Source organism: Eucalyptus grandis, chromosome 5 (assembly GCF_016545825.1).
Source record: "Eucalyptus grandis isolate ANBG69807.140 chromosome 5, ASM1654582v1, whole genome shotgun sequence".
Taxonomy (NCBI): Eukaryota; Viridiplantae; Streptophyta; class Magnoliopsida; order Myrtales; family Myrtaceae; genus Eucalyptus; species Eucalyptus grandis.
This window is the reverse complement of record NC_052616.1, coordinates 5,150,705-5,174,149: the sequence shown is the minus strand read 5'-3', so window position 1 is coordinate 5,174,149 and position 23,445 is coordinate 5,150,705. Positions and strand designations below refer to the sequence as shown.

Here is a 23,445-nt window from a genome sequence, read left to right as displayed (position 1 = left end):
ACTCTCTGACCTCTCAAACGTCATCGGCCTCCTTCAACCAGTGGTGAGTGGAGTTCTCACCTTTGGTCCGACTAGACTCTGACTCCGGCGGCTTAGGTTTTTCACCAACAACCAACTTCGCTTGTCCATAAAACCAAGCTGTTCCTCTCCAGTGACCAAATCATCATGTTAAACACCAAACTTGGCCACCATTACAACGCGCATACTGGTGACTGAGAACGAAATAAGGAAATAGAATTCAAACTCGATTTCCTTAACCAAAAATTTTAACATTAAATATACTCATTAATCAATGGGAGTGACCCTTCATGAAAACAAACATACTCATAAGTGCTCAAAGTAGTCTAAGATTGAATGTACCATATGCTGACTTGGCTTAGGCATTTGAAGAAACAAAGATGGGTATGGACCGAGGGGAGAAAATAGATTCATTCGGGGCACGAATTTAGATTGAGACCCGCAAAGAACCAACAAATCAAGACTCGAAATTAGCATAGGACGACTAGTTTGCACTCAGCATAGGTATGAGTGAAAGACAGCAACTCTCGATCAAGTCGAGACAGGGCAAAACAGAGCATGGCGAGCACTCGAAAGTGGAAGTCACTAGCCGGCTAGGGCATGGCGGCTAAGAGGCGAGCCTGGAGAAGAGAATCCGAGCTCTGGCCACTGCCTTCATGTCTCTGAGCTGATCCTTGAGGCGAGCTCAAAACCAAAAAAAAAGAAGAACTCATCGGCGATATGGACACCGGGGAAGCAAGAATGCTAGTTGAAGTTTTATCAGATAGGGATGATGGAGTCTAGGTGTGGCCAGTGAGAAAGAGTGAGGCTCGTGAGCGACTTATTGCTTTTTTTTGCTTCCGCCCTCCCTTTCTCTCCCCTCTCTTGCACCGGCTTTTTCTCGTTACGCCCCGCAAAAGTACACCCGTGTAGCGTCGGCTTCATTAAATGCCGTGCTCCCCAATGATTGTTTTCATGGAACCATGCATTTGCACCGTCCATTTCCACCATCCGCGCCGGTGAAGGAAAACAAATCGTGGAGGTTTTATGGGCTCGTGAGCCCGTTTAATTTACGAAAAATAAATAATCTTGAATATATATATATATATATATATATATATATATATATCTTTTAAAATAATCGTTTGTCATTTATAGAATGCATGAGTGGAAAAAGTTTTCCTTATTCATCAAATATTTAGAATTAAATTGTTGTCGATACTAAAATCATCATTTATTGACTATAGTTATTTTAAATGATATAAGTGACAATTTTTCAGAAATGTTTTCCAAATCCTTCATTTTATACGAAAACAAATGTAGCCCTAGGATTAAGATGCTCTCCCTTTATACAGTACAATGACATTATCCACCTTTCAATGAACGGTGTTTTACTAGATAAAATAATTGAGAGTCCCGACTTACATATATCATGAGAATAATTTTTTTTTTTTTGAAGAACCCTCAAATTTGTAAAATTGTTTATCTATCAATATCAAAACTTTGAGAAGTATCGACCCCAGCCAAGGGTTGTTTTGGGAATGATGGTTTAAGATTTTCTTTATTTTGGGAATGAGGTTTTTTTTTTTTTTTTTAATAATTAATGTGGTTTGCGCAATTCGATTAATCTTGTCCATTCTGGATCTCAAAAGAGATTGATGTATCGTTTTATTTAAAGAGTGTGTATAATTGATGCTAATGTGTTCCGAAATGATAAAAAAATGTCAATCTATTTTAGATCTCAAAATATGAGTCTTATTAACGACTATTCAGGTGCATAAGTTAAGACCACTAAAAACAGAAATGACATATATCGATCATCTTTCAAAATCAAGCGCTAACACATTTAGAAAAGTTACGTACTTCAAATACAAAAGTCGATGGTTCCCATGCACAATAAATGGGACTTAATAGATGAAGTGACCCGGTGGGGAATGTCCTGGGCCCTCTCAACGTCTTCGACGGCTTTACTTGGGAGGAAGTCATAGAAAAGCGTCTTCTTCACTGGAGCCTAGTTAACTTGGTTTGATGATTTTGGTGGTGGCGATGACCGGGCACTGCTCGACTCGAGAAAATTGTTTGATGGGAAAAAGTTGTGCATTTTCTTGATTTTCTCGTCGTAATTGTTGGTGGGTCTTGATGGAGGAATTGGAAATGATCTTGATGCAAACAATTTCCCCGCTGTTAAGGAACAACCCTGAATGGAGTAACGCAAATCTTTGATCCCCTTTGTTGCAACAAGCAATGACAATGATGAGAAAAAAATGTGAATCCTAATAAATATGATCTTCATATACGTTTGTTACTGCAAATGCCCAGTGTTTATGAGGACTCCCATTCATTAAGAAGAAAGAGGCGAGCAAGTAAATCAGATGAATTTGGACTTCTAGAAAACTAACCAAAACAAAGCAATTGTGTCCCCAACTTGAATTCGTAGGGTTCAATTGTCCGATATTTGCTGGATCCTATTCAAGGAGGGTAAACCATCTCCATCCAATTCATTCCCTAATTATGAAGGATGTTAATTCCCCACACAAATATGAGTCTTTCTTGGAAATCTTTCTTTCTTTGAACTATTTTCTTGCTAATTACTACTTTTTTATCCTAGTGATGATTCGAAGCAGAGTTATCTCAAACCAGTCAACTTCAACACAAAAGAACTTAAATATAGGCCTAGTCCCAAACTCATATGTCCCATTAACTCGCCCTACATCATCCATGATGCCTCTTATCATGAAGAGTAGAAATGTTTAAAAGAGAAAAGGAAAGGAAATAAATCCAATCGCCTCCACAAATCTTTCCCTCCTCCCCCGAATCTGTAAATCTCGAAAAGTTCATAACATTCCGGTTTCTTTTCAGCCAAAAAGATTTGCACGTGCATGCATGCATGCAATGTGCTTGGTCAGGTCCCTCCATGATGAAGCAACCATTCTGAGCTCCCCCACTAAATAGAATGATATGGCCCACCTCGAGTTGTCTCGTTATGGACACATCGCTCAAATCCATAAAGTAATGGGCGGTCCCGTGACACTTGGCCAAGTGTACATTCAAGCCGCGGAAATATAGAGGTTGGTTGGCACAATTGTCGTCGCCGCCGCTGCCAACATGGTTGCAATCTGCGTCATCGCGTATCGTCAGATTGTGCATGTGCCTGCATGTACATTTTGCACGTCGGACATAGGCCACAACGGAACGTGCTATCCAAGGCTATGTGGTCCCTGACCACCAGCTTCTCCGTCCTAAGATTGAGCTAATCGATGATCTTTTTGGGGGTCGGGTGGTCGCGAGAATCAGACCGAGGGAGCCGATCTTCATCCCGGATCTCGACCAGCTTGTGTTTGACCTTGTGGGGGAATGCTTTGGGCCCTCTTCGCGTCTTCAACGGCTTTGCTGGGGTAGAAGTTACAGTAGCAAAAGGTGTTTGTCGCCGGAGCTTGGTCTATTTTGGCCAGATGATTCTGGTGTGAGGATGATCCGGCGCTGCTAGATTCTGGAACATCGTTTGTTGGGGAAGAGTTGTGCATTTTTTCTTGATTTCTTGCTGTGGTTATTTCTTGGTGGGAGGGCTTCGATGGACGAAGTGGAAATGCTGATCTTGATGGAAACAATTCCTCTGTAACATGGAACTAGCATGAACGGCGCATAAGAAAGAATGCGAACCTCTATCACATGTGTGAAATAAATGTCCCTCGAGACCCATCTTTTGCTCAGGTAACTTCATGTCGCCTCGGCTATGCTAAAAGTGATTTTTGCTCAGGTATCTTTTGCTCTGCAAACGCATGCATCACTTCTTCCCCCACGAAACCTACTTCCAGTGGTTATGATGTAACTGGTTCTCATTTATCCACTTTGTCCTTTTTACTGTCACTACAATCCCCGCAAGCTCCTGTTGTAAAATGACAGGCCCGATCTTAACCGTCAGTCACCGATGCTCTTTCACTGCTGTAGTTTCATCCACTGCTGTAGTGTCATTCTCCTCTAGGATTACAAGATATAATATCCGGCATTTGCTATTGTGCAGAAACTACCATAAACCCGGATTCCTGTTCACATCGTAGTTCTTCTCTCGGAATCTGCGATTGTTGTGAGGAACTCCTTCCAACATATTGTGGTGTGCCGGATGAACTTATGCGGCTGCAGCTGGTATGACATCTTTTGAAGCATATTCTAGTTAGAGATTTTTCTAACGATGTTTTGCTCGTGGTAGTTCTTTCTTCCTTTTAGAGAAATGAATGGTCGTTCTAAAACGGAATGTGCCCTTTAAGCTCGTTAATCTCTTACACGCGTCACCCTTTGCTTTGTAAGTTTAGCTAAAAACACAGCGAAAAAAGTAAAGAAAAGAAGGTTACTCGAAATAGAATGGCATCATCCTCCTGAAACGGCCTCCTAATTGATAAGTGTGAAAATACAGCTGTGTAATATTTTTCTTCGTGATTATTCTTTATTCCAGAACTCTCTGGAGGGTTATCCCCATCAGAGGCCTGCAGAAGAAGAGTTCACATTGCACTGACGAGAGCATTCGATTAGCAAACTTATAAATTCTCCATTCCGTGCAAGGAGTTTTATGCCCGTCATCACTTGTTCTGTTGCCCTAGCACTTCATTATCGACATTTCGTGTTTGTGTTTGTCATCTTGTTGATTTCTCATATCCTGGACTGCTTCTCAAACAAGAAGTATGACTTTGCGGAAGCTCCGCTATTCGTCTCTGTCTGGGCGAAGTTTTCTTTTCAGGGATTAACTCCAATCGAAGATGCTCTTTGGTTTTGGTCTCGACCAAGGAAATCTGTGTCCCACCTCATCTCTGATTAAAGTTAGCATTTATTGTTTTGAGGATTTTAGGATAGGAAAAATAGAAACTTGTATTTGGACTTCCCTCTAAATGGATTTTGCTCATTTACACTTTGTTTGGCAAGCAAGATTCAGTTTGGGATGAATTTTAGTGGAAAGAGTGCAATTTTATCGTCTGGGAGCGTAACGAATTGTACTGGGCCGACTGATTTCTTTCCTCAAGACGGTGTGAAGAAAGCATGAAAGGAGATAGGACGCCGTTTATTCGTTTCCAGATAATCATTCTCTTTGTCAGATTCCTAGAATTTACTCCTCTGCCAGCCGCAGACTTTTCCATTGGCATGGACAGGAGATAAATAAATAGCGCGAATTAGTTGTATCTGTTTCCTCATTTTTTGTCTGTTTTAGGAATATAGTTCTTAGAATAAGAAAAATATTTTAAGTAAATGATTAGCTAAGAATGCATATTGGCAAAGACCTGATCTGGGTTACTGCATGTTTTGATGAGTTCACGCCATGTAAATATAGTCCCACAATAAATTAAGTTTCGCGAATTGTATGGAATCTTACATAATAACCATTTTGTAATAAGAATATGGGTTTTTTCAATTAGTTGATTCTCGTGATTCTGAGTATCCATTACTCTCAAGAAATCATAAAAGATGAGTTTTTTTGTATCGGCATAATTCGATCGTTGTTTGATATTATGATGGCCTAAGAATTAGTTGGATTTTAAAAAAAAAATTATCAAATAATTTTATTGATAAATGTCTTGAAAACACTCGTTGAATGCCCGAATAAAGAAAATCTTTATTTATTTCTGAGCATTGTTTTTCTTGTGTTGTGTATAAATAGGTGGAACGTTAACTAGGCCGTTAATTTATAGGGGACGAAACTGGCTGAAAAAATTAATCTGGAAACGATAGGCAATCTTGGTGGGGATTGTGCAGCAAGCTAAGAGAGAACGAAAAATCTCATCCTAGACCGCGAATGCGTGTCAACGTGTAGGATACCCTTTTATGTTGCCCTTTCTGTCGGAAAAGAGATATGGTAATGTTGCAAAATTTTCTTCTTTTCTGTCCTGGAAATTGGAATTAAGTCTCCTTCTCCAATGACTTGCGCGTTTATAGTTAGTCTTGCCAAAACCATCCTTTTTAGACTCCTCGGCACAGACAATCCAATTGGACTAGAATAGTCTTCATCGCTTGAGACCCAACCGGCTCCTTGTTTGTACGGAATTTATGGTTTCTTAAAGAAATATTGCTCAAATATTAAAAAGCCACTTCTGTTTTGATCCAATAGCCACGTAGGTCCCGGTATTTTTGGAAGGACCTTAATCATATCCTTAAGCAAAACCCCACATCGAAACAATCAAATTGCCGATCTTGGTAAACTCGTTCGAGTGGGTTGTTCATGGTTTAGGTTGTTCGGCTTTTAATTGATTTTAAGTATTTTGGGTGGTAAGGGGTGGGTATTTTTAAAAAGAAAAATTGGCACATTTGACAAATTCTTTAACGTGACTAGGTTGGTCAAACGAGAGGATTAGATCAAGTCATAAATGATTGAACCGTTCAAACATTTTTGACTCATTTATTTGTAATGTAAAATTCTGAACCAAGATCTAACCTAACCCATACTAGACCGGTCTCATGATTAATTTTCAGCATTTTATGAAATTATTTCATGTAATAAAAATATTAAATATTATCTATACTAATTAAATATAAAGAAATTGGGTTAAAAAAGGAAAACAAAAATCCCATTCCCTTCAATTCCCCTGCCTCTCTGTGGACTCTGCTCGATCGTTTCTGTGGCGATTCGTTGTGATGGTGAAGTTCGCTTTTTGACGCCTGAACAATCCAACGCTTCCTTCGCCGGTCGCCTCTATCCATCAAATCAAAACCCGGTCGATTCTTTCTTTTGCCCGAAGGAATTCCATGGGCATGGCACCCGCGCCAACGGCCACCAGAGGCACGGGAGTCGACGCAGCCACCCTCCGCTCGGGGGCCGCCACAGTAGGAGGTCACCTCCAACTGGTGCGTCGTCATGGCCACGACGGCGCACCCGCCTCAGTACCCGAAGGCTATTACCCTCTGGGCTCGTCGGTGTCGCCTGTGCCTGGATTAGGGCCATCACATCAACCTCCGCCGCATACTCCTTCGCCTCACCCTCGAGGCGGCAGCGTCGAGAATGGGGGCGTCGGAGGAGGAGGAGGCAGGGCTTTAGAGAGATGAGGAGGTTCACTTGTCCACTCGCGAGCCCTCATCAACGATGATGCCACCACCAGATCTGAAACGAATGTCTACACAGAGAGAGAGAGAGAGAGGGAGATTTCGTACATAAAGGCGGTTTTGACTCGCACACAAATTTTATTTTAGGAAACGTACATAAAGGTTACACACGCAAGCATGGACAAATATACTAATAATCTTTCCGGACTTCACTCCAACATGACTGAAATCAAAAAGTCAAGGCAGATAGGGAAACGCCAACCGGGAGGAAACCCTGGCCGACCGATCGGATCGGAGGGCTATTTATTTAAGCCACACCACTCCTAATCAGTCACCCTCGTTCTCTCTCTTCTCTCTCTCTCTCTCTCGCGCGACGCAAGCCGACCGGATAACCTCTCTCGCTCTCTCTCTCTCTCTGCGGTGAGAAGATGGCTTCGAAGAAGATGATCCACATGGTTAAGGATGGCAACGATAACAGGATCTCGAAGAAGATGATCCTCCTAGGGCTTCGAAGCAGAACATCGAAGCAGAACAGGATCTCGAAGGAGGAGAGTCTTAGGGCTTCGAAGCGGATCTCGAAGGAGAGTCTTGGGGCGGCTTCGGCTTCGGCTTCGAAGAAGATCTCGAAGCAGCGGCTGAGGGCGGCTTTGAAGCGGAAGAGGATCTCGGAGGAGGAGAGTCTTAGGGCTTCGAAGCGGATCTCGAAGGAGAGTCTTGGGGCGGCTTCGGCTTCGGAGGCGAGCAAGCATGTCCCGAAGCAACGCTTTTTCTATTGGGTCCCTGGTAAGCCCTCCCTCATCTATTTTCGGTCGGATTTCTCGGTTAATGATTTGCGGTTGTTGCGATTCGTTTCCTTCGCTTGTTGTGGGTAGACCTGAGGGAGATTTAAGCTCGTTTTAGATCTTGGATTTGCTTTGGCTCTCTCGCGTGTTACGGGTGTTGATCGCCGCGTTTTGTGATCCCCGCAAGCTCCTGTTGTAATCTGCTGTAGTTTCCTTTTCCTCCTGAGTTGCTAGATAATATCCGTCATTTGCTATCGTGCAGGATCAACCGTAAGCCCCGCTACCTGCCCCCATCCTTTGACTACCCGCGGAATCTGCGAATGTTGTTGGAAACTCCTTCCGAGCGTTTGTCCTTTGCCACCCGACCTCATGCTAGAGGTATGACATCTTCTGAACCGTATGCTAGTTAGTGATTTTTAGCCGTGTCAGTGTTTTGCTTGCAGTGGTTCTCCCTTCCCTTCAAGGAAATGAATTATGATCGATCGGCCCGTGGCTTCATTTTACACCCGCTCCCCGTTCTAAAACGGAATTGGCCCTTTAAGTTCGTTTTGTAAGTTTAGCCAAAATCACGGAGAAGAGAAAAAGAAAAGAAAAAAGGGGAGGGGAGGGGAGAGGGGGGGTGTCATTTATTTCAGAAAGGATGGCATCATTCTCATGAAAGAGCCTCCTAATTGATAGATGTGCTGTGCAAATACAGCCCTTCTTGATAAATTTTCATTCCATAACTCTCTCGAAAGTTATCCCTATTAGAATTATCCTGGTTAGAAGCCTGTGTCAACGGCGACGATTAAGAAAGAGTTCGCATTACACTGATGAAAGCATTCGATCAGCCAACTTATAAATTCTCCGTTTAGTGCGAAGAGTCCTATGCCGGTCATTGTTCGTTCTGTCGCCCTAGCCCGTCGTTATCGACACTTCATGTTTGTGCTTGTCATCTTTTATGTATTTGTCATATCCTCGATTTACTTCTCATCCTTATACTGGCCTTCCTCCGACTTTTTGTTTGTACAAAGGTAAATGCGTGCGTAGCTTTAAAATGACATCGATCGTTGATATAGCTGTGCATTAGCTTCGTTGGCATCTTGCGCCTCCCTTTTAGGCATTTAACGCCTGTATGTTTGTGTCATCCCCTCATCTGTCAATTCTTTTGCTTCTTTACTTTTCCTGGAGTGCTTGTCTAACGAAAAGTATTGACTTTGCCGAAGCTCTTGGACCCGCCTCTGTTCGACTGAAGTTTCCTTTTCAGGGAAGAGCTTCAACCGAAGATGTTTTTTGGTTTTGGCCTGGACCGGGGAAATCTTTATCGAGTCCAGGGGCACCTCTGAAGTTTTTTCATATGTTTAAAAGTCCCGTATTGTGAAATAGCTCTGTCAATATCGATCAAAACTTGTGAAATTTGAACCGTATGGATCCTGATGTTCTAGGCTTTCTCTGAAATAACTTGGGGTGACCGTTGCGTTCTTCATTTCGCAATAGGAAATGCCTGCCTTTTGGTTTGTCATATATGAGTAGCTTTTTTTACCTAGCTGGATATAACGTAGTAAGAGCTTTGTACATGCCGGGTTTAAGGCTTTCGAACGATGAAATTTGCGCGGGCGGAATACAGACGCAGAAAAAATTGCTGTGTTACAAAAGGCTTGACTTGATCTTTTTACCTACATGGGCCCAGTACGCTAACAAGATAAGTAAGTGTCGGCTGATGGCACCAACATATAACGAAAACTCCCCGGTCCACGCAGCATTCTAAACCTGAGTCCATTATTTTCCTCGTGTTCCTCTTGGAAGTAACAAACCATCTTCTGCCGTGCCCAAAATTTTTGGTTCCGAAACATTGACTTAGGCTTCGAGAATGCCGACGCAAATATCATTTATCAAAGCCAAAAACTAATTGAGAACCCCCCAAGTCAAACGCCCGCGTTTTATTTGGGATCCTAAGTTATCGATGAAATGAAAAATAATCAATAAAGCATGAAACATTGGATTGTAACTTGTCATAGATATGTTTTTTAATTTCTTGACAGTTGCCATGCTAAAAGATGTATGCAAAGTTATAGCTTCCAAAGGCTACGGCGACCAAAGGAAGAGAATGCATGGTCACTTCTCAGTTAACGCCAAAATTATAGATCGGTGGACTCACTCTTTATATTAGTATGTATACAGACTCAAACCCTCCTAGCCAAACCCCAAAAAAGGGCAGCAAAACAAACCCGAACAGCAGTCCTCATGCAACGACGTCCAAAATGTGCAAACACAAGGAAACAAAGATTGACATCGAAACCCCGCAGCAAAAGGGAAAAGGAAATAGCAAATCAATCGAACACTAATCCCGAGCAACCCCATCCAAAATTGATCTCGGAAAATTTAAAGAGGACCTACCATCGTCTTCATAAAAAATTATTTGGACACTTAAACCATACAGTAATGTGTTTGGAAGTTATTTTGAAATCAACTTACCTGTTATGTGTTATCCAATATCATCAATACACAACTTTCTTGGCCCGACACCACATCAAGAGGTTTTTGGTGTCTTTGTGTTCCATATCTCCGGAACCGAGTTATCCTTTGATCGGGTCAAGAAGCTTAGCCATTTACTGGGTGTACGATCAATCACCCATTGTGCGATGTACATCCCAAACATCTCACTAGAAGAAGGACCTCACAAAGAGTCTCAACTTTTGGTCATTGTCTGCATATGCTCCAGCACAAAGAGGCTGTCTTTAAAGACTTCCGCTCGTTCCATGATGATTAATCCGCTAGATGCAGCAAACAAGACTCAGAAATGGGCTTCTTACGTAAACAATAAAATAAGCCACAAGAATGACAATCTCGGCTTCGGGAGGCTCGCGGAGCAAAGGTCACATTCCCGACTTTCTCGGCGAGGTCTTAGTTGACCTAGGCTTCGATTGCATCGTCGCTCTCGAGCTACAACCCCTTGAACGAGCCAGTGGTTTTCTCACAATCAAAGGCTATCCTCGACGCGACAGACCTCAAGCTCCATCCTATATGTATTTCCACATATTACGTTTTCAAGGAAAATGTCTGAGGAAATTGAGATAATATTATTTTCAGATTGGTGATACTAAAAAATTGGGAAAACGGGCTTTTCCTATGTTGTTTTATGTTGTGTTGCCCATTTAAAAATAGGATATTTTTGTGTATTTTTTCAATTATGTCTCCAGTTATACCCTTAAACAAGCTCCTCTTGCTGTCCTTTTTATTTTCATTTAGGCATGTAATGAACTAAGTTCATCTTCCACTCCAAGGTGGAGAGTCACATTGGGATTGAAGATTTTAAAAATTGTATATCGGGAAGATATATCCTAGAGATCATTAACGGCTCAAATTCTTAAATTTAGCCACATTAAGCTTCTCTCTCAAGTGATATGGATGAAAATGTCTGAATACTCGATTGATTTGAATAAGGTGTTGCACACTCTTTTACATGGTCCAACGAACGCATAATATGTGGTAATTCAAACTCATCTTCTCAACCCAAGAAAATAATATTCCTAGAAAAAATTACAAATAAAGACTCGAAGTGCCCTTAATTTCTTTAATAAGGACCCAAAGTGAATCTTGTCTCACATTAGGACCTGAAATATTCTCATTTTCTCAGATAAAGAGTTGAAGTGACCATATTAATTTCAAAGAAAGACTTGACCTCACTGGCTGATCAAGAGCATTTTTGTGTTTACATTTTCTTATTTTCTGTCATTTTCCTTTATCTATTTTTCTCTTTAAAAAAATTAAAAAAAGACTAAATCTTAAAAGAAAAAAATAAAAATAAAAAAAAGGTGGGAGGGCCAGCAAGCCTCCATTGCTTGTAGCCATTGCCTGACGCTTGGATTTTTTTTTTTTTTTTTTGTAGAAGTTTTGTTTTGTTTTTCTTAAGTTTTAGCTTCTTTTTTTTTTTTTTTTTTTGAATTTGTGATTTTAAAGGAAAAAATTGAAAATAAAATTAAAAAAAAAAAAAAAAAAGGGAAGAAAATAAGGAAACGTAAATGAAAGAAATGCCATTGACTAGCCTGTGAGGATGGATTTTTTTTTTTAGATTGGCATGGTTACTTCAGATCTTTATTTGAAATAAGATTCACTTTAAATACTTATTTGAGAAAACGAAGGCTCTTGAGACCTCTATTTGAGACAAGCTTCATTTTAGGCCCCTATTTGAGAAATTAAGAGCATTTCGGGTCCTTCTTTGGAATTTTCCCATATTCTTATGATTTGATCAGTTTTTTTTTTTTTTAAGAAAAAATAATTCGCCATATATACTCAAACTTGAGAGCCAAAAAAGGCAGCTGGGTGCTAGTATTTGGTGTAACTCGCTAGCATTTGTGAACCTAGAGGAACTGAAGGCTATCCCCAAAGGATTTCTCTTTTTCCGGTGCGCCTGCGAATCTGATCTTAGGATATTTTAGGGATATTATTGGCATTAGGATGGTAGAAACGAGGTAACGGAATAAAAATAAAGATGCTGCTGATCTGAAAAGGAAAAGAAATTTAGTAACATCAAGATGATACTGCTGATCTCAAACGGAATATGTTAATCTCGTATTAGAGAGAGAGAGAGAAGATAAGAGAGAAGTGTTTCTGAAATCCCTTATGGTAGTTTTTCTTGTACCTATAGAAAAATATTGAATGATGGATAGCAGATAAGGAAAGCATCTTTGAAATCCTTCCCGTATTAGGAAAGAAGAAAAAAAGGAGGTTAAAAAATATTCTCAGTTGAAACAGATAGATAGATAAAGCAAACTTGCATGACCAAATTTTTTTTAGAAACAAAGAAAAGAGTTAATCCTTGAACAAATAGTGCAAAAACAGAGCACTAATTTGCCATTAAACAATTTCAGGATATCCATAGACATAGAACAAGAAAGTGTCGTGCCGTGTTTTGAAGTAAAAATATATTAGTTAGCTATCGAGACAGCAAATGCAGAACCCCTACTAGAAGCGACGATAAGATGATGTCGGAGCTGCAGTGGTACTGGCACTAGAAGCTGTCGTTGCTGCAGAAGTTGCAGCAGGGACACCTGTAACGGAGGTTCTTAAAAATCATTCAACATGGTATCCTATTCCTTAAGCATAAAACCAGAAATGCACCAACAATATATCAGCTTCCTGTGTTAGCTTCTACATGAATTAAACATAACAAGACCTTGTCATACCACATTTATTTGCTAAAAGACGATGAGAAGATGCTAACATCTACTTGGCAAGTCAAGAACGCCTATATTATGAAGACAATCCCACAATCAAGTACACAGGACAAGCAGCATAGGGAAGCCAATGCCGTAAATTAGGGAAGAGCTGCGATGAGATACTGCAAAAGGTGCAAACTCCCCACATAAGAATTTTTCAAGTACGTCAATTAATGCAACATGTGCACCGGAATTATACATTCCAAAGTGGAAATGGGGATTTTAATGAGCACAATTTACAATTCCTAGATAATACCGTGAGGGCATTTCTTTTATTTATCAAACTTATGTAGAAAAGTTAAAAAGGATTTGACAATTAATTTGTGTATGATCTTTTGTTCAAAGAAATGAGATGGTCGGACTCTATTCGTGATTGCAGCAGCAAATCGTGTTCTGGCACGGACATTTCTTCTTATAATAATATTTATGAAGACATAATTGTACAGTCAAGACTCCTGTATTAAGAACTAGAGAATGACCAAATAAATGTATGTGCGGGCAAAAGATTGCATGTTTATACAAAGCAGAGGGGAAAAAAATCTGCTCCCTATCGTCCACCTTTGGACCCGCCTCTGTACAACTGAAGTTTCCTTTTCAGGGAAGAGCTTGAACCGAAGATTTTTTTTGGTTTTGGCCTGGACCGGGGAAATCTGTATTGAGTCCAGCGGCAGCTCTGAAGTTTTTTCATATGTTTAAAAGTCTCGTCTTGCCTTTGTTAGAGAGTATAGCCCAACGTGGAATAGTTTTGTCAATATCAATCAATTGTGAAATGATCTTGAACCGTATGGATCATGATGTTCTAGGCTTTCTCTGAAATAGCTCGGGGTGACCGTTGCGTTCCTCGTTTTGCAAGAGGATATGTCTGCCTTTTTGGTTTGTCGTACATGAGTAGCTTTTTTTACCTAGCTCGATATAATGGAGTAAGAGCTTGTACATGCCGGGTTTAAGGCTTTCAAACAATGAAATTTGCGCGAAAGAACCCTTCTCTCGAAATGCAGAGCTGCCTTCCTACCACCATGGTAGTTCGCGTCTTCAACCCTAATGGAGCAAATTTCCTTCTTCGTTGACCCTATCTCTGTTGATTTTCTTCGTTGTCATTCCTAATCGCATAACCCTCTCTCGGCAAGCTCTCTTTTTTTCACCCTCTCCTCTTCCGTTTACTCTTTTTGAACAGTCTTCGCTTTGGTCGGGCTCCGATTTGCTCGGATAAACCCTCTTCCTCCTCCACCTTCTATCCCTTTACCCATCACAATACCAAGGTATTCTCCGCTTACCCAGCAAACCAAACCCTATCTTTCTTCTATAAAAACTTTATCTTGACATGCATCGGCTCTAAATGTCCAAACCCTAACCACAGACATTGATGACATTTCAATCCCTTTAAGTGTTACATGGCCATATAGTCTCTGATCAGCTTTTCTCGCTTGAGTCGATTACTTTGAATGTGCTGTTAATGGATACCCAAGAAGATGTTGACAATTTCCGACTTGTTGCTCTCTGCCAGAGGATGGGGCGTCTTTGGACGGATCAGGAAATTGAAGATTGGCAAGACGAACCGCCCTTGGAAAGAGTGGAAGAATGTAAACTCATGTTAGTAGGTAAAATATTATCCAATCCTTCCATAAATTTTCAGGCTCTTCAGAATATGTTAAAGATGGCGTGGAGAACAGAACAAGTAGAGTTTACTCAATGGGAAGCGGGTACATATGTTGTAAAGTTCCAGTCGGAAAGTGAGAAGAATAGAATTTTAGAGGGCGGACCTTGGCGGTTTTCTAGTCATTTAATCATATTTCAGCCCTGGAAACCAAATACACCACTGCACTGCTATGAGTTTAATACTTGCCCTTTGTGGGTACAAGTATATGGCTTGCCTCTGGAATGGTGTACTAAAGATATGCTCAGGAAAGCTGTTAAGAATGTGGGAAAGGTGAGGGATGTAAAACTTGATCTTAAAGACAAATCAACAATCAGAGCAGGCAGGGTACGTGTAGAATTCAACTTAAAAGAACCACTGAAAGTGGGTCAACTCATACGTATAGCAGGCAAAGTTATATGGCTGGATTTTCGATATGAAAGATTGCCCCATTTTTGCTATTCATGTGGCAAAATCGGTCATTATGCATCGTATTGCAAGGATATACCATTCACAGAAGCAAAGATGGAAGGCAAGGAGAAAATGGCATATGGGCAGTGGTTGCGAGCAGAGGTGAAAGAGTATAGTCCATATTGGATTACCTTTTATGAGACCCATGATAAACAGAAAGATGAGGTTGTACCCGAGACACCAAGTTCTACTCCTTTGATCCCTGCTCTTCCCCCTTGTACGGACACACATATAGCAGAACAACACCTTATTCTAGCAAAAACACAAGGAGCAGCTACATCAGGTACTGCAGTCATTATAGAGAATATGTCATCATCAAAAATGCAGGATGTTCAATATAATGTAGACATTAACAGTAAGTTGGAGGGAGGCATGGAGCAACACATGGCAACTCACGGAACCTGCTCTGCTGTTCAACCCATCAAACATCAATTTTCGGAAGGTACTCTCCCATTACCTTTGATGAAGGGACATTTTACTGGTGTTTCCGAGCAGCTTAGGCAACTACAAGAAAAAACAGAAGTTGATATTAATCCCAAGAAGCTGAAGAATAACAGATTATTAACCAAGGCAACCACTTCGAAGAAACAAAAAAGATATACTCCTTATGAAATGCCCTCTACTATAATCCAGAATCTGGATGAAAGGCAGTTAATGGAGACACCTGTTATGCTGGATGAAGAGATACGGAAGCGGGCCGTGGTGGCTGGCCCTCAACAGCCACCCAATGACAAATGAAACTAATCAGTTGGAACTGTCAGGGCTTGGGTTCGGCCCTGACAGTTCAAGCTCTAAAGGTCCTTGTGGCCAAAGAAGAACCTGATCTTATCTTTTTGATGGAGACTAAAAACCAGGAGGCAGTTCTACAAAGGTTGAAGTTTCGCCTCAAGTTTCAGAACTCTTTTGTGCTTAATCCTCTTGGCCGAGCAGGAGGTTTGGCTTTATTTTGGCTTGATCATATTAGTATTTCTATGACCCGTTCCGACCAAAATTTGTTGGATTTCATTTGTTTAGATACTAGAATTGGGAGATCTATGCATCTAACCTGTCTCCATGCTCCTTCTATCTATCAAGCACGTCAACCGTTTTGGGATGAACTGCGACATATTGCAATCTCTAACACAATGCCCTGGAGTTGTGTTGGTGATTTTAATGAGGTTCTCTATCATTGGGAAAAGGAAGGAAAAAGACATGCCGACCCGAACAGAATGCAAGCTTTTAGGGAGGTTTTATATGACTGCGCACTGGTGGATTTAGCTAGTAAGGGTTGCGCTTTTACTTGGATGAATAATCGAGAGGGAGAAGAATTGGTGAAGGAAAGGTTAGATCGGGTTCTTTGTAATTTGGAATGGCAGGTGACTTATCCAGAAACTGAGGTGATAGCCTTACCTGCAGTGGGCTCAGATCACAGCCCGTTAGTATTATCTACGGAAGCCCTTCCAAAGCGTCGACGGAAGCTCTTTACTTTCGAGGCGTTTTGGCTGCAAGATAAGGAATGCAAGGAGATTATTTTTGATGCATGGAATTCAGCCCAATCATCTATGAACAATCTACCTCAAAGACTATCAAGAGTTTATGCAGCTCTTAACAAGTGGAGTAAATCGAAATTTTCAGCACCTAGACAACAAATTTCCTATCTGCAGAACCAACTTCAAACTGTGGTGAATCAACCAACAAGTAGCATTGCTAAACAGCAAATCCATCACCTAAAGGCAGAGATTCAAAGATTATGGCAGCAAGAGGAACGGTTTTGGGCGATGAGATCTAGAATCAATTGGCTCAAGTGGGGAGACAAAAATACAAAATTCTTCCATGCGACTACATTACAACGAAGGCGGCGAAATAGAATTAGTGTGCTACAAGATGATGATAATAGTTGGGTTCGCGATGAAAAGGAAGTAAAGGCAATGCTAGTCAGATTCTATTCTACTCTTTATCAATCAACAGGTAGTAGAAACTATACTCCCATCCTTAACCAGTGCCCGCGGATAGTCACAATAGAGATGAATGAAGGTCTAACGGCGGCACTAACCCAAGAAGAAGTTCAACAAGCAGTCTTTGAAATGGGATCTACTAAAGCTCCCGGACCAGATGGTTTAAATGGCCTCTTTTATCAAAAACACTGGGATATTCTAAAGGAAGGAATTTTTCAAGCAGTCCAGGAGTTCTTTGAAAAGGGAGTTATGCCAGCAGAGCTTAATAAGACAATCATCACTCTAATTCCTAAGGTACCGCATCCAGAACGGTTAGAACACTATCGCCCTATAAGCTTGTGCAATTATGCCTACAAGATTATTTCTAAGATACTTGCTAATAGACTCAAACCTTGGCTAAAGGACCTAGTTTCCATTGAACAAAGTGCCTTCGTGAGCGGTCGTCAAATTCAGGATAATATTCTTATAGTCCAGGAGGTACTTCATCGAGATCCGAACCAGGGAAAAGAAAAGGGATTTTAAGGCAGTTCTGAAAATAGATATGAAAAAAAAAGCATACGACCGAGTGGAATGGGACTTTCTTGAAGATTATCTCCTAAAAATAGGATTTCATACCACTTGGGTCGATGGGTCATGCAATGCGTCACAACAGTCTCATTCAAGGTATCAAAGTCAATGGTGAACTTTTAAACTACTTCCATCCAACACGCGGTCCGAGACGGGAGATCCTCTTTCTCCTTATTTGTTTATTTTGATGGAAAATGTCCTGTCCAATCTAATTCATCGTGGCCATTGATATGGGCAATATCAAAGGTATCAAGCTCAATAGGTTACGCCCTACCCTATCTCATTTATTTTTCGCAGATGATGCCATATTTTTCTTAGATGGCAAGTTGCTGGAATGTCAAAATCTTTCAAATATTATCAATCAATATTGTTGGGCAACTGGACAGGAGGTAAATAGGAATAAATCTGGTATATTTGTTAGTAAAGATTGCCCCGTGAGCTTACAAGAAAATTTGGCCAATGAATTGAGTACCTTTAATGGTTCGAACAGGCAAATATTTAGGAATTCCCTCGGACGGGTAGATCAAAAGAGAACTCATTTACTGGATATTGGCAAAAGTTGATTCTAAGTTAGATGGATGGAAAGAAAAGTTAATTTCGAAGGGCGGAAAGGAAATTCTGATTAAGTCTATTGTTCAAGCGATCCCTCGCATGCTATGGCTATCTTTAAAATCCCCGCATCTATCTGTAAATCAGTTGAAAAGAAGATTGCTCGTTTCTGGTGGCAAAACAATAGTAAAAAACCAGGTATCCACTGGAAGAAGTGGGAGGAGCTTAAACATAGGAAAAGCAAGGGCGGACTTGGTTTTCGAGACCTTATGGATTTTAACGGGGCCATGCTTGGAAAGCAAGCTCCGGCGTTTAATCGGGGACCTTCCTCTCTTTGGAGCAAGCTGTTTAAAGGTCTTTATTTTCATTCATGTGAATTCACACAAGCTGAGATAGGAAATAGACCGTCATGGGGTTGGCGGAGTCTGTTAGAAGGAAGAGATTGCATTTTACCGAAACTTCTATGGGTGGTGGGTGATGGGCGAACAATCAGAACTAGGGCAGATCGTTGGTTACCGAAAGGAATTTTGGGTGGTCCAGCTCAACAAGATGAACCTCTACTGGTTGCTGATTATATAGACCCCAGTAATAACTCATGGAACATTCCACTCTTAAAAAGATTTTTTGATGAATCCACTGTGGACGAAATTCTCACCATTCAGGTAAGGCCTCATTCCATTTCTGATCAACTGATATGGACTGATTCTATTGATGGTAACTACACTGTTAAAAGCGGATACCAATCAATCAGAACAGCGACCCACTGTGGTACTCCAAACAGAGCACCTAATTCGGTTCAAAGCCAGGATATCCTATGGAAGACAATATGGAAGCTCAAACTCTCCCCAAAAATACGATTATTTCTGTGGTCCCTTTGCCATGATGCTCTACCGACCAAAGCGAACCTCTTTCATCGCCATATAATCTCAAACCCTATATGCCCTCTATGTTCCACAAATTCACCAGAGACTACAATTCATACATTTCTTCTCTGCCCATGGACAGCACCTATTTGGGCTCATCCAAAGCTGAAAATTCAGACTCCAATACCAGATATATATCATATTAGAGATTGGCTGACTCATAGAATTATGCAACATCAGGGCTTACCTGAATTTGACGAAGTGGCTGCAGTCCTTTGGAATATTTGGAAATCTAGAAACAACTTTGTGTTTCGGCAACAGCATCCAAACCCACTTCTAGTTGTTGATCGGCTCTCGCTTCATTCGGACGGCGCGGCTATCCAACTGTGATGGATGCGGCATCAGCCCCAACCGGCTCAAGACCGATGACTTATGGAGACCTCCGGATCCTGGATTTCTGAAGGTGAATATCGATGGAGCTTTTCAACCAGGGAGTAATGAAGGGACTATGGCGTGCGTATGTCGCGATCACAACGGAAATTTGATAGATGGACATACCAGTAGCTTCAGGGCATCGTCAGCATTGCAAGCAGAGTTCCAAGCTTTAAGCATCACTTTGCAATACTTGTTAGAGAAACACAAGAAGAATGATCGAATTGTGCTCGAATCTGACTCAAAAATTCTGATAGAAACGATCCAAGGATTACGTTCTCCACCGTGGGAGGTCAGAACCATTTTTGCTGAAGCGGCGGCTCTACTTCACGAATTCTCTAACCTTCGCTTTAGGTTTTGTCGCGAGAGTGCAAATTATGTGGCTGATTGGGCTGCAAAGGCCCAAAAAATGGTACTCTTTCCCTTGGCTGGCCCACTTCACCTCCTCCTGCTTTATTAGATATTATGTATTCGGATGCAATGGCAGCTAGTTGTAATCCAAACTCTTATGAATGATATTTTTTTCAGACCAAAAAAAAAAAAAAAAAAAACAATGAAATTTGCGCAGGCGGAATACAGACACAGAAAAATTTGCTGTGTTACAAAAGGCTTGACTTGATCCTTTTACCGACATGGGCCCAGTACGCTAACAAGATAAATAAGTGTCGGCTCATGGCGCCAACGATAAAACGAAAACTCCGCGGTCCACGCAGCATTCTAAACCCGAAGGAAAAGGGCATACCTTGCCGAGTTACTTTTCCTTATGTTCTTCTAAAATGTTCTACCATGCCTGAATTTTCTGCTACTGAAACATGACTTTTGCTTGGTGAAAAAAAAAATTTGACTTTCGCATAAAAAATGCCAACGCAAATATCATTTATCAAAGCCAAAAACTAGTTGAGAACCCCCACGTTTTATTTCGGATGCTTAATTATCAATGAAATAAAAAATAAAAATAAAAACATGAAATTTGGGATAATGACTGGTCATAAATATGTTCTTTAATATATTGACAGAGCCACGCTTATATATATAGTTATAGCTTCCAAGGGTACGAGGACAAAAAAAGAGAAAAAGGAAATAGCAAAGCAAAACAAAATCAAACACTTATCCCGAGCACACCATCCGAAATTGATCTCGGAAAATGTGAATAGGAAGAAAATTATTTGGATAGGCAAACAATATAGTAATATGTTTGGAAGTTATTTTGAAATCTACCCATGTTGTGTCATTCAATGTCAATACACAACTTTCTTGGTCCCGCATCACATCAAGAGCTTTTTGGTGTATTTATATACCATATCTCCTGAACCAAGTTTATTTGGACCAAGAAGCTTAGCCATTTCCTGATCGTACGATCGATCACCCATTGTGTGATATATATCTCAAACATTTCATCAGAAGAAGGTCCTCACGAGGGGTCTCGACTTTTGGTCAATGTATGCATATGCTCCAATTAAAGAGGCTGTCTTTAGAGAGTTACTACGGTGGTTAAGCAATCCAATTAAGAATATTCTCATCATACCTTTCCCAGCTAGTCACAAGTAAGGGCAATAAAAATAAAAATAAAAGATTAATGGCGGCCACCCTTGCCAAATCTTGGTAGGGCGTCACGGCCCTGGTCTCGCATGTGGTCAGCTGACCATAGGGAAAAAGATAGAAAAAGGAAAAAAAAATAAAGAAAATAAAGATAAAACATAAAAAGTAAGACAAATTGTTTACATTAGCAAAATTAGAAATATTAAGACTGAACATATGGGTTCGAGTAAGTGAAAATGTATACCATCCTAAGCGGGTAGCCAATCGTATATTTTGAATATTCATTTTAATTGATAGCCTCAACGGAAAAATGACTAAAGAGCTTTCAAATTCTAGTTGTCATCAACAACAACAAAAAATCTTAGAATTTGATATATGTCACGATAAAAGAGAGAGATATATATTGTTGAATCCGGAGTACAAAAGCTACGTTTAAATTAAATCTATGTAAAATACGAAGTACAAAAGACTAGTAAATCTTTCGATGAGTGTGTATATTTTTATTTGGATGACGGGTAATGCACGTATCTTTAAAAATTCATCAATTTGTATATGTAACTCTTTCATTTTTCCCTAGAAAGTCTATCGTATAGATAAATTTCCAAAAATAATTACCAAAAAAATTATAAATTTATTGCACTTTTTTCACTTCAGTTTCAAAATTTAGTTGTACCAATTAAATCTTAAATTTTTTAACAATTTATCCATTTTGGCCAATTTTGGTTGAAAATTGGTAATGTGGAAGCCGACCGTTCTACATGACACTGTGAGCACTAACATGAACAATTTTTATAACTTTCGTTATTTTTTAGTTTCATTTTATTTTCTTTATTTGTATTTTTATTTTCATAATTGAAAAGTTCATAACTAAATCGGCACAGATATAATAGATTTATAACTTGTTAAATAATTTTTCCAATAAATTTCGGAGTCATAAGTATTCTACTGGCTTGGTCGAGAGGGGCCGACATATGTATACTTATATCCTAAGTCTAACTCACGCAAGGGAGAGATATAACAAAGTAGCGCTCCGATTTGGCATCATCGGATGTGTAGATGCAAAGATTGTCCTCTAATAAATCATGGCTCCTCCTTGAGACGTGATCCAAACGCATGCATCAAGAAAACCAAAAATGAGTCCTCGTCCTTTCGTCTCTCTTCTCCTCATCTTCTTCCTCACCTTCCTCCGCGCTGCATCTGCAGATGGCCGCAGCACCGACATAATCCACGAAACGTGCAAGAAATGCGCGCGAGAAGACCCCAACGTCAGCTACGAGTTCTGTGTCGCGTCGCTCGAGTCGAACCCGTACAGCCACTGCGCCGACCTCCGGGGTCTCGGCCTCATCTCCATCAAGCTGTTGCGGCACAACGTGACCCGCACGAGGTCTTACACCGAGAGGCTTCTGAAGAGCGAGGAGATGGATCCATCCGTCAGAGCATGCTTGGAGGATTGCTTGGAGCTGTACTCTGACGCGGTCCCGACGCTTGCGGAGGCGATCAGAGCCTACAAGGACGAGAGGTACGAGGACACGAACATCAACCTGAGCTCGGTCATGGACGCGCCGACCACGTGCGAGGATGGGTTCTCGGAGAAAGGTGCAGGGTCGCCGTTGGCCAAGAGGGACAAAGACTCGTTCCAGTTGTCGGCTGTGGCTCTCTCGATCGTTACGATGCTCTCGCGTTCGTCGCATTAGTTAGGGTTGAACGTTTGCGGCCTTCATTGCTGTCGACTCCTGTATCGTCGTGTTTGGCACACCGATCCCGGCAATTGAATTGTTTATTCCTTTAGTTATGAACTGGAATGATAACGCTGTGGTTTTCTTGTATGATTTCTTGAATATATCGGAGTTCTTGGCGTTTGTGATTAATTGAATGATTTTTGGAAGATGAAGTAGAGATCCGATGGGCGCCTGCGGGTCATCGTCTTCTCGCTGCTTTAAGGCTAAAGTTTCGTAATCGATGCGTTTTCCATACTTCAGGTATATGTTCTCAATGAATTCGCCTTGCATGTGCCGCGAGCATTCGATGGGTTGCTTTGGATAGTTTATAAGTCTTTTCTTACGTGTAGCATCATGTACTAAATAGGATTCAGTACGCTTTGTTGGTATACTCGTGGGCTTGCTAATATTTCGAATGTTCTTGACCAAAAAAAAAGAGAAAAATATTTCGAATGGTCCTCATTTCAAATTTGCTCCAAAGAAAATACGCTAGACTTTTTCATTAAAAAATTTCTTGTTATGGACTTTTCGTTCATTTTATTTTAGTGACGAACAAAACCCGTCACTGAACGCCCCAAAAAATGTCGATATAGGGCCCGACAGGTCTAGGTTGAATGCTGAAACAAGCCGTACATAGAATTATCATGATAGAATTATGTCTTGTTTATAAAAGATACACTTTTTTATGAGAAAAGTTCGTGATAAAAAAATAATTTTTGGTAAATCATTTTCAGAAAAGTGA

At 40.7% G+C, this 23,445-nt stretch overlaps 2 protein-coding genes across 2 annotated transcripts; both read left to right on the top strand.

Moving 5' to 3' along the window:
* The first annotated feature begins 7,286 nt into the window (after positions 1 to 7,286).
* LOC104441331 lies at positions 7,287 to 9,302 on the top strand. The gene is made up of 3 exons (XM_010054449.3): positions 7,287 to 7,800; positions 8,062 to 8,177; positions 9,005 to 9,302. The coding sequence occupies exons 1-3, from the start codon at positions 7,446 to 7,448 to the stop codon at positions 9,029 to 9,031; spliced, it is 498 nt and encodes a 165-aa protein (XP_010052751.3). The 5' UTR covers positions 7,287 to 7,445; the 3' UTR covers positions 9,032 to 9,302.
* Positions 9,303 to 22,048: 12,746 nt separating this feature from the next.
* On the top strand, positions 22,049 to 22,853 carry LOC104441332 (putative invertase inhibitor). Its single transcript, XM_010054450.3, has one exon. It carries the CDS (start codon positions 22,119 to 22,121, stop codon positions 22,677 to 22,679), a length of 561 nt encoding a protein of 186 aa, XP_010052752.2. The 5' UTR covers positions 22,049 to 22,118; the 3' UTR covers positions 22,680 to 22,853.
* The last annotated feature ends 592 nt before the right edge of the window (positions 22,854 to 23,445 follow it).

What these genes read in the sequence shown, in the direction of transcription:
- LOC104441331 (XM_010054449.3), top strand. Translation starts at nt 7,446, where the DNA reads ATGGCTTCGAAGAAGATGATCCACATGGTTAAGGATGGCAACGATAAC. An exon ending in CTTTTTCTATTGGGTCCCTG is followed by an intron (nt 7,801 to 8,061) that starts GTAAGCCCTCCC and finishes GCTATCGTGCAG; the next exon opens with GATCAACCGTAAGCCCCGCT. An exon ending in CACCCGACCTCATGCTAGAG is followed by an intron (nt 8,178 to 9,004) that starts GTATGACATCTT and finishes ACTTTGCCGAAG; the next exon opens with CTCTTGGACCCGCCTCTGTT.
- LOC104441332 (XM_010054450.3), top strand. Translation starts at nt 22,119, where the DNA reads ATGAGTCCTCGTCCTTTCGTCTCTCTTCTCCTCATCTTCTTCCTCACC.